General features: G+C 47.8%; 1 protein-coding gene across 1 annotated transcript in view; it reads right to left on the bottom strand.

Annotated features, from left to right (window-relative positions):
- Window positions 1-996: 996 nt before the first annotated feature.
- The window catches only part of NUAK1 (NUAK family kinase 1), a 72,790-nt gene continuing 62,660 nt past the window's right edge, over window positions 997-11,126 (bottom strand). The window contains exons 5-7 of the mRNA XM_054574589.1: window positions 10,530-10,649; window positions 8,609-8,741; window positions 997-5,801 (exon numbers count right to left, since the gene is read on the bottom strand). Of these exons, the coding sequence (XP_054430564.1) occupies window positions 4,648-5,801; window positions 8,609-8,741; window positions 10,530-10,649 (1,407 nt within the window). The 3' untranslated portion in view covers window positions 997-4,647. The remainder of the gene's footprint in view (window positions 5,802-8,608; window positions 8,742-10,529; window positions 10,650-11,126) is intronic.

Below are 11,126 nucleotides of genomic sequence, written 5' to 3'. Positions count from 1 at the left end.
ATCAGACAGATGAGAAACCTGAGGCCAAAGTTATGTAAAGCAGTTTGACTTAATAACAATCATCAAGTTCAAACTGCAACCGGAATTCTTCCTTCCTCAGCCCAGCTTGAGAGGCAGGGACATGTCCCAATCTGGCAGGCCACGATTACAAGCGCCTATTCCCCGGTCCTCTACCATAGCCAGTCCCCAGTGAATTTAGCCAATTAAGCCCAATTTAGCCAACATTAGGTTGCCAAATTAAATATAGAGTGCCAGGTAAATCTGAAGTTCAGATAATCTTTTCATTATAAGCCTACCCCAAATATTACATGGGGCATATTTATGCTATAAAAGAAATCTATTGTTTAACTAGGCATCCTGTAGTTTTATTTGTTAAATGTGATAAGCTACATCAGATGTTCTCCTGGTAGACCGGATAAGGCGAGCAAGATACAATTTCTTTGGAAAGTCAGACTTTTCTTGCACAGCTCTCCCCACACTGCTCTTCAGCATGGGGTTTGATGTCATCTGACATTGTGACTGGGATCCGGGAACTCCAACTCTCCCCCATTAGTCACCCCCTTTCCAAGAGTTTTCTGATGGGTCTGTGCTCAGAAGGAACGATGGCAAAATGGGACTTGGGATGCCACTTTATTATAGGCAGAGCAGTGGCCTTCCCCATTAGGAAGCATGGCCCGTGGATCCTGGACTCCGACCAATCAGATTGGGGACTTGTCTGCCCTTGGGACAGCAGGGAGTGCCAAGGACAGGAGCAGACAGAGGAAGCTGAGGCTGGGCACAGAACGTGGTGGTGTTAACCTCTGATGCTGTTTCCAGCCCAGGTTGAAGGACCCAGGTCAGCAGTTTCCTTCGAGAACCAAAACTGAGAGCACGTAAATTTGAAAGTTGTCTGAAAAGCCAAGGTGGGTGGTAAGATCAGGGAGGAGAAAGCCAGGCTACAAAAAGAGAAGAAAAAAGCTGATGTGCAACGAGGAGCAGAAAAGAGGGCCCGCGGTTCTCTAAAATCCCATCTCCGGCTCCTGGTTCCAGCCGCTCTGCCTACTGCTTTCCATCTTCTGAAAACTTCGAGTTAATTCCCCTTCTGTGCTTAAGCTACTAGCTTCAGTGGGTTCCTGCTACCTATGCCCATTCTGTCCCATGTAACCGAAAGAAAAACAGCCAAAGAAAGAAGCAACGTCCCAGTTCAGCTCAGTTCATTGCAATTTATTTAACTTAAAAATAAAAACAGAAACAAAAACAAAACAGAAATCAGTTTCCAATGAAAATACAAACACTTTGGGTGGTTATCCATTTTTTTTTTTTCCCTGTAGGCTGTTCTGGGCTCAAACCAATCAAGTGAGTGAAAACCAATTTTGACAGGAGCCATAGAGCATGTCGCACCAATTAAATTACACCAATATATTATTATAATACCTTTGAAATGCCTTTCAGACCAATAAATAAGAAAAGACAAATTCAAATAAAAAAGTCAACTTTTTATTACCAAAAAAAAAATAGAAATTAAATAAAAGTCACAACATGGATTTTTTTTCCTTAAAAAAAATGTGCAGTCAAGTTTCTCTCTCATTTTTTTTTTTCTTCTAGGAATGATACCATGCCAGTTAATCCCTACAGAACATTTCCAGTTTGGCAATAAGCAGTCAGTCGGTCATTCACATTTGTACTCAAGACAGCAGGCCTGGGCAACACTCGCCTGAATTTCACCCTGAAAAGTGCTCCCTGTCATCTGAAGCAGCAGCACCTTACAACAGGGATGGAAATTCAGTGAGTTCTTAGCATTTTCATTTCGCCTGGGGTCTTGAAGCACTTCCTGAAAACTGATCATGCCTTGAAATCTACCTGTAAAAAGAAGTATCATTCTACTCCTTTGGCAGATGTGTAAACTAAGACACTGAAAGGCCCACAGAGGCAAGGAAGGGACCAGAAGAGCGTCCATCGAATCCCCTGCCTGGTCCGCCAGGTCATAAAAGTGTCTCTCACTTGCGATTCCGCGGAACTGAATCAAGCACGACCTCCTTGGCTGGAGATTGGCCGGTAAGGATGGTAGGACTTACACAGGAAGCAGGGAAGTTGCTTTTCTGGGCTTTTCCCTCTATTTCAAGGTTTTCCATGAAAAGACAGAGCCCACATCACATCTAGAATCAGAGGATTTAGGAGAATGTCAGAAGCAGGTGGGGCCTGAGAGACCAGCTAATCCACCCTTCCCACTCTCAGTGAAGGGAAAACTGAGTGCCCCACACTCTGCAGGGGCCTAAGGCCACCAGCCAGGTAGTGGCACACCAGGGCTCAACTCTGAGTCCTGTTCTGCCTCTGAGAGGAGGGCTGTCTTTGCTAGAATCCAGCCTGGGTTTACTGACAGAAGAGAACACACATGTGTGTTTCTTTATTTTCCAGGGGAGGGGTGAGAACGGTTTCTTAATAATGTCATTTTTATTTTAAGATTAGAAGGCTGGAAAATACTAAACCGAGGCAATCACTTAGCAGGAGGAAAAAAAACAAAACCAAACCATCAACCAGTCGCTGGATGTTATACCTGAATCATGCTGACAGCTACCAACGAGGTGGGCTGCCATGCATGAGGACCAGCAGTGTGGCAGCACCGGGCACTCAGAAAAGGCTGCATAACACGGGATAAGGAGCAGGGAGCTCCAAGTGTGCAGAATACCCTCCATGCACACACACGCCCTTCACACACAATTTGCCACATACAGACTTTTTTCCCCCTTTGAACCCATAGTGGAGCTCAGGAAGGAGGTGGAATTGAATGAAAGGAAACCGAGAAGCTTCCCACAATACATTACTCAGCTCGACCTGAAGGAATGCGCAAACCAAAACCCCAGAGCTGGTGGCAAAGGGGAGAAATGCAGCCGTCTCCTTAGGGGAAAGGGCGGTTTTGTTCTAATTAATGTTCTTAGTGTCTTAAGGTGAATCTTTTCTCATCTCCCTATGAGCCACTGCTTGTTGGTTTTCCCAAAAATACAAAGACCAGTCCTCATATAATATTTCTAGGTGGCTACCAGAAGTCAGCCATCTCGAAACAAGGGTTCCAATTTCCCCAGGCCAGGAGAATGTGAGGTCATCCCAAATTCACAAATAAGACCATTAATTCCAAACCCAGTATCTGAGAATGTCCCATTGTGGGAGTGATGTCTTGTCACCTGCAATCTGGGTATTGAGAAGTTAAATACCTAGCTATGTTGCTTTTGAAGATAAGAGTCCTAGCCCACATCTTCCCTGCCTCCTCCAGAACCATGTGGATGACTTCCAGGGAGAAGTCCCCTCTTCTCTGTGCTTCCTCCCACCCCCTCTGCTCTTTCAACATCTTATTCATTTGAATGGATGAAACGTTCTTCTCCCCCAAAGCCTAGGAGTTTAAATTGATGGCACAGAATACCTAGATTTGGGGGGGAAAGCTCCTTCTGCCTGGCTTTCCTGTCCTCACCCAAATAGCCCATCTACACACTAACTCCCTAGAAGCAAACTCGCCTACCTCTGAGGATCCCACATTTGGTGGGTGGGGAAACCATCTGCTATTACTAAACAGGGTCAGTGGTTGAGCCAGTTACTCCTTTGGAGACTATGGACAATATCACCTCCAATTCAGAGCATTCACACAGGTGAGAATGAACCCACAAGGCGGCATTCCAGTTAATATTGAGATGTTAAAGAATATGACAAGCTGCCCCCTTGCTGGTGTGGGTCAATTTCCGTTCATCCGTGCAAGGATTACAGAGGGTCCCAAGCTCTGTGGTACACCAAAGTTTTGACCTCTGACACCACCATCTTTTCCCATCCACCCTTAGGAAGCTGAGCAGAAGAACAAGGCAGGTATCTGGAAAGAAGCCAAAACATCACCAAGGGCTGACTCTAAGTCCTTAGCCAAGTTCAGAGCCTCCTCTCTCTGACCAAGGCCCTGTCTTCCATTCAAGGTAGAGGAGCAAATTAACAAATGCCACACCAGTAGCACTGAAAGATAACGTAGATCCCACAGGATGCCCTAACCCAATTCCCAGGTGCCCTGCCAGGTCAAGGATGGCAACTACATGGCATGAGCGCTACCACCCCTCTTCCCATCCCCATGGCAGCCATGACTGCTGGATCACAGTCCTCCTTCCCACGTGCCCGGGCTTCTCTCACCAGCACAGCCCGCAGCCACTATCAATTGATCACCGATTCAAGCTCAGGTTCCTGAAATCTCTTTGCCAACCCCATGCCATCAGACCACGCTTGCTAATGTGAGGAGAGAAGGAGCAAGCTCTGAGCTCACCCGAAGCAGATGGCCCCCGTGTCTCTCATCCCTCCTCCAGAAGCATTTGGACAACTTCTAGGAAAATGCTCTCTCCCCCATATGCTTCCTCCCCACTCCTTAAGTGCTGGCCAACACCACCTCCCCTGGACAAGCTGGTCCTCTAGGAGGTGCCATAAAGCCAATGCCAATTAGGACCCAAATTCTGACTGGCAGTTGACAGGACTGGCAGAGAGCCCACTTGCTGGCTTGAAGCTGCAAACTTGGCCAAGCAAGATGGCACCAATCCTTTTTCTGCCTATTATCAGGGCCAGCAAAGAGGTAACCAGCTCATCAGCACAAGTCATTGCTTCCCTTCCTCCCTGGTACCCACCCCCACCCTACCCCTGCTCCCCGGGGAGCTAGTTGAGTTTGTTGCAGATCTCCAGCGCTTTCTTGTACACCTGAGTCACATCATCCATGTCCGTGAGGAGGGAGAAACTGCTGTCTCCCAGACGGTTCCGGTACCGCTTCAGGTACTGGGGCCGGGGCCGGTTCTGGAGCCCCTCAAAGTCCTGGATTTGGAGGAAGTTTTCGGCAGAGACGCAGCTGCGGATGCGCTGGCGGGCAGGGCGATTCTCCTGCAAATCTAGCAAGTCAAAGGAGTCACTGGACAGGACACTGTCATCGCTGATGATGCTAGAAGGCCGGCTGTAGCTCCGGGAGAGGCCCTCAGTGGGGACGCTGGGTTCCAGCAAGGATTCCAGTGTGGGCATTTCGGGGCTAGCGAGGGCTGGGTCCATGGTGCCTGTGGAGTACTTGCTGCTGTGTTTCAAGATGCCCTTCCTGCGGCAGGAGAGGCTGTGGGCAGTCACCCTGGCTGGGTCCGGAGGGCTGGGGGACGGGATGCTGTTGCCCATCCCATCGTTACTGTCCAACAGCTCCGAAGACTCACTGCGCTCCGGGGAGGAATAGTAACCCGATTCTCTCTGCTGCGTCTTTTTCAAGATACCTTTCTTGGGCATGGTGGCTGACTGTTTGGGGCTGAGTTTACCTGGCACCTCTGCCTCAGGGGAGCTTGCAAGGGGTATGCCAGTCCGGCACAGGTCCTGCTCCATCTTGAAAGCAGACGGTAAGGCAGGACTGACGACACCTTCGATGAAGCCAGTGCTGTGAGAGCGGTGCTCGCTGTTGCTTCGCTTCTTGAGGATCCCTTTGGGCCTCTTGGAACTCAACTTGGATGGGCTTTCGGGCACCGAGTCCTGGCCAGATGGGGCAAAGTCATTCTCTTTCTTGGACTTCTTCAGTGACCGCTGCCGCTCAAGCATGACCTCCGAGGCCCCGGGTTTCCCCAGGCTCTTAATTTTGGCTTCAGCCTCAGCCTGCAGCCCCGTGGAACGGTGGTGCCAGTCGATGATCCGAGCCAGGAGCGGGGACTCGGAGTTGTGAAGCGCGTCGCAGTCACAGACACTGCTCTTGTAGCCCCAGTTCACCCACCAGTGGTTGGCGATGTCCTCGATAGTGGCCCGGCGATCGGGGTTCACCATCAGCATCCACCGAATGAGTCCTCGAGCATCTACAGGACAAGAAATAAAAGGAAGAGGCCTAAATGGGAGCTCCTGGCTTTGTGACAGGGATGACACTCCAGGAATGGCTATGGAAAATTGCTCACTTTTGGACAAACTCCAAACTGGAGCTCTGGTCCAGCCAAAGTCTTCCAGACAGTACCTCAAAGGCATCACCAAAACTCAGAACCACAGGCCAGTGCACCATCCCATCCTGGCATGTTTTTCTCATACGAGTGAAAGAACGTCATGAACTCCTGAGCTCTCCACCAACTCCGGTCTGTATTTAATGGGCAAGGCCAGATACCTGGGAAAGAATCCAGACCCAGCCCCTCCCAAGGCCCTACCATTCCTTTGGGGAATATCATTTCACCGAAAGGGAAAGCAGGCATCGATTACCGTGGCTCTCTTTAGTCTCCAAAGGTAGGCTTGTAGAAACACACAGTGCTCAGGGTCATTGGGAAAGCATGTAGGCAGGAAAAGGAAATTGGGGGCTGAGGTGGTGAGGAAAAGGCTCCTCACCAGAGTGGGAAAGACAGAGAAGGATGGAGAAGAGCTCAGACCTGGCACACATGGGCGGGGAAAGGAGCCATGGCCGAGGCTGGCCTTGGCCGGGTTCTGAGGCCCACGCCCCCTGAGCTCACCTCCGTTCCCTCTCTGATGTAAGCCATAGCGTGCTGAGCTGTCAGATCGGAGAGCTGATCTGTGTCTGCTATCCACTTACCGCCTGTCTGAAAAGCTCCATTTGCAAATTCCTGCTGCCGAAGAGTTAAGGGAAAGCCCCAAAGGGATGTCGAGGAGGCCTCAGGAGCCACATGACTCTCACAGCTTATAAACTGACTTTAAAGATCAAACTGTGCTCCCCTGATGGGAACCGAATTACATCCAGGGAGGGTGCCGCCTCCCTGCCAGCCACTTATGTGGGCTAATGAGTAGCTTGCCGGGGCCTGGCAAGGGGTGAAAGGGGTGAGTTGCACTCCTGAAAAGTGACAAGATGATGTTCATTCGGTCATTCAATGGATACTTTCTGAACCCCTGTAATGTGCCAGAAACACGAGGTAGCGGGTGAGGCAGTTAAGACCGCCACAGAGGTCACCTGAAATTTCCCCCCACAAAAAAAAAAATTCCAAATCAGGTTGGCTTACGGGAAAAATTTAGCGAGAGAAACATGAGTATCTCTGTTTCTCTATCTATCTACCTACCCACATATAAGTCAATGTTCATTATTCACAGATTCTGTACTTGTAAATTCACCTTTCCATTGAAATTTATTTGTAACCTCAAAATCAGCATTCAGCGTGCTGTCCCGGTCATTTGAGTACATAGAATGGCAGAAAATAGGCGTCGCCCCGACACACGTGCATGTTCCCAGCGGAGGTCCAACAAGGGGACAACGTTCTGCCTTGTTTCTGCTCTCCTCCTAACAAGCGTCTCCTTCCGTCTATTCAGTCCATGTTCTTCCCATTTTTGCACCTTGTGTCGGTGATGTCATTGTATAAAATGCTCCCCAGGGGTAGTGCTGCAGCGCTGTCCAGGGTTCCTGAGCGCAAGAAGGTTGCAAGGTGCCTTTTGGAGGAAGTGTGTATATTGAATAAGCTTTGTTCAGGCACAAGTTACAGTGCTATTGGCTGTGAGTTCGATGTTAACGAATTAACAATATATTTAACGAGGTATCTTTAAACAGAAACATAGATAAAACAAGGTATTGTATTGACCAATTGTCAAAAGCATTGTGACCAGAGGCTCATAGGAATCGAGCCCTGTATTCCCCTGAGGAACAATGCTTAGTTTTCACTAACTCAGCGTTCACAGCTACTTTATAGAACATAACTACCAATAACGAGAATTGCCTCAGTGTGTCTGTGTGTATACATATATAGTATGTGTGTAGTGTGTGTGTGTGTGTGTGTGTGTGTGTGTGTAAAGGATTTGTGTTAATTATATTTCAAAAATGGCCCTGGTACATGCCCTTCCCCTACATGCATGGCACTCCCCCATCAAGAGATGGAGCTTATGGTTGGTCTGACCAATGGGACATGCCAAAAGTGACATTATCTGGCTTCCAGAGACAAACATTAAGAAGCCTGGCAGCTGCTTCTTCCTCCTTCTTAGCGCCCTGAGCTGCCATATAAGAAGTCCAGGCACCCTCTTAGACTGAGAGGCCTGGGGAAACGCCTCATAGAGAAAGAGCCCACATGGAAGTGTCCCAAAATCAGCCCCACCCCAGCTTCCATCTGATTACAGCTGCTGGAGAAATCCCAGGCAAGGCCAGAAGAGCTCTAGCCTACCTGGGGAATGGAGAGACACGGGTACATGGTTGTTGTTTAAACCACTGGGTTTGCTGGGGGGATCGGACAGAGCTGTTATGCAGCAACAGATAATGAAACAGCAGCGCCCACATGCCACACCCCTGGCAAGGGCACAGTGGTGAGAAAGGGCAGCGGTCACCCTCAGGGCATTTACAGTCTAGTGAGAGTGGTTTGTAAGTCTACATGGACCAGAAGGAACTTCCTCTAATACCTTTCCCAAAATTTTAATATTTAGTGGAGAAACTGAATCTAAACAGAGTCAGGTATTTGCCCAAGTACACATGGCAAGCAAACGGGACTCCTAGCCTGCCTGCTATGTAGAACGCTTATTCCGAAAATTTCATTCAGGAAAGTTTGGGTTACAAGCCAGCTTTGCCAGAAGTCAAAGATCTGGACAAAAGAAAGAGGAAAAGCAAAAGGCTCCTTACAGAGAGTAAAAGAGAAGCAAAAAGTGTGAGAGAGGGCAGGTAAGCCGACCGCTCCACCTCTGACCCTCCCCCAGCACGCACCTGAGGGCTGCGTGGGCTCCCGGTACTCTCCGCTGCTGATCTGCCGAATGAGGTTTTTGTGATCGAAACCATCGAAGGGCATTGTTCCATAAACAAGAGTGTAAAGCAACACGCCCAGCGCCCAGCTGTCCACCTGGAGCAGAGAGATAGGACATACAGGAGCTGGGAAGCAGATTCCGGATGCCTTCCAAACCATCAGCATCACAGCGTGTGAGCAGCCACCCCCAGTGACCCCAGGCACTGAATTCAGCACCTGGCAGACAGGTTCCCATGGCAGCCTGACAACTGATAGGCAGTGCAGCTGGGCATTTCCAGTTCAAACCAAGACCCACAGTCCCAACTTGCATGAGAACTTGCCCAAATAGATTATCTTCTTTGATCCTCATTACAATTTTGTGAAATAGGTAGGGTCTGGATGACTTTACCCCCTGCTTGACAGATGAGAATACCGAGGCACAAGGACCGAAAGAGTTTCTCAAGAGGCCTCAACCCAGTGACGGAGGTTAAGGCTGGGATGCAGGGCCCTTCGCTCCTAATCCCAGAATCGATTCCTGTACCTTCTCCAAATGGATCGGGTGGCAAACCCAGAAGCTTGCAAGAGCCAGGCAGACAACAAACATGAACAAAGCAAGAAAGAACTGGGGAATACAACGTGGAGGGTTGGGGACCAAGACACACCGTAGAGTCCATTCACCCGTCTTAAGCCGGCAGCCTCCCCTTGGCCAGTTGCTGCCTCATAGTGACGTGGGCCCCACGCCGCTAGATCATTTGGGTTTTCAAGAGAAGTCATTAACCAGACTTTCATGTGAAATCTCCCAGTTATTAAATGTTTGTTCTTTTTTTTTTTTCCAGAAAGACTAACGTGGCCAAATAAAGCAGGCTTGCTGGCCAGATCACAGGCTGCCAGCTTATAACCTCGGAAACAGATCCTCAAAGATCAAAGAAGCATTCATTATCTATGATAAATTTACAGTGTCAAGTTTCTACAGTTTTGTAAATGGAATCCTATGCTCCGCCCTTACATTCTTACTTCAGAAAGACTTCCTCTTCACTGTAATTGGCAGAGGCTCCTGGCATCCTTCTCTTCAGCCTCCAGCCCTGCCCCCAAACACTCTCAAACAGATAAATATTTGGAAGGAAACATTTCAACCCAGAGAACAGCTGCTATTTAAAGAATACTGAGTAGATGAAATCTCTCCATAAAGAGAACCGTCTTTTTTAAAGAAAATAGTCACTCACAACTCACCCGTTTTCAAAATAATATTTCCATATAACATATCTTTTCCAGCAGCCCCAAAAGCCTTAGGCATATAGAGAAATGTATTTCTCATGAATTAGAAGATACAATTAAAATGTATTTCCTTAATAAAAACAATACAGGCTGTCAAAATTATTTGAAAAAGATAGTCACTTCCAGAGTTAGGGGAGTTTTGGTTTGATCTTTATCTGTTTCATTATAATAAGGAAAAACTGAAAATCTGCCTAAATCTTGGGGCATGATTAAATTATGGGATATTTAGTCATACGATAAAAATTTGTGTCATTATTAAAAACTATGTGTTTTATAACAAATTCGGAAAATGTCACAGTATAATATTAATAAAAGGTAAGTTATATACATACATCCAAGGACCTAAATTATTTTTGAAATGCAGCGATTTCTTTATTAAAAATCACAAGAATATTAACTGGTTCTCTTTTGTGGGCAGATTGTAGGTAAATTTTCTCTTTCAGGCTTTTCGTGATTTTTCAAATGTTCAGGTATGTATGTTATGGCTTTTATAAGGATATAAGGAAAAGTTTTCTTTGCTTGTTTTGGGTGTTTTTTAAAAGTATTTCCTGGATCCAGCTCTTGCTCTCTGGCCTGGTCTTCTCCCAAAACCCCCACCCACCCCACCATACACACCAGCCACTGGCTCACCTCTGGCCCTCTGTAAGGCCTCCCATTGACAATTTCAGGAGATGCATAGAGCGGGCTCCCACAGAATGTTTGCAAGAACTTGTCCTTCTGGTACAGGTTGGAAAGCCCAAAGTCAGCAATCTACAAAAACAAGTGAGATCCAGGGAGGTTTGTTAGCATTGCAGTTAGTGTCTGTACTGGATCAACTCACACCACCCAGCACTAGGGCAGCTGAGAGGCACTGGGTGGGTCTGCCGGCTGACTCACCCTTTTCTCCCCAGCCCCGGGTCTTCATAAAAGGACCACTCAACATGACTGGACCAGTGATTCCCAACTGTAGTCCTTGGCAGCCAACACAAGTTCTGCCGCGTCTGCACACTGCCTGCTTTCTTACTTACTTAAAATTACTCCTTACGTGGGCTCTCTACCTTCAATTTAGACTTGCCTGGGAAACATCCACAAAATCACAGGCTTAGTGTTTCTGATGAACACTGAAGGGCGTAACTATTAATTTGAAAAGTGTTCATCTGTGGCCTAAAATTCACACTGCACCGCGGTGGGTGCCTATTCGCTGTGGAAAACCCTTATCTGTGCAGCTGACACCACCACCTTTTGACC

This window comes from Pteronotus mesoamericanus, unplaced genomic scaffold (assembly GCF_021234165.1).
Source record: "Pteronotus mesoamericanus isolate MK-2021 breed Mesoamerican mustached bat unplaced genomic scaffold, CSHL_Meso_final contig_263, whole genome shotgun sequence".
Lineage (NCBI taxonomy): Eukaryota > Metazoa > Chordata > Mammalia > Chiroptera > Mormoopidae > Pteronotus > Pteronotus mesoamericanus.
Note: the sequence above shows the minus strand (reverse complement) of the source record. Positions and strands in the feature narration are given on the sequence as shown.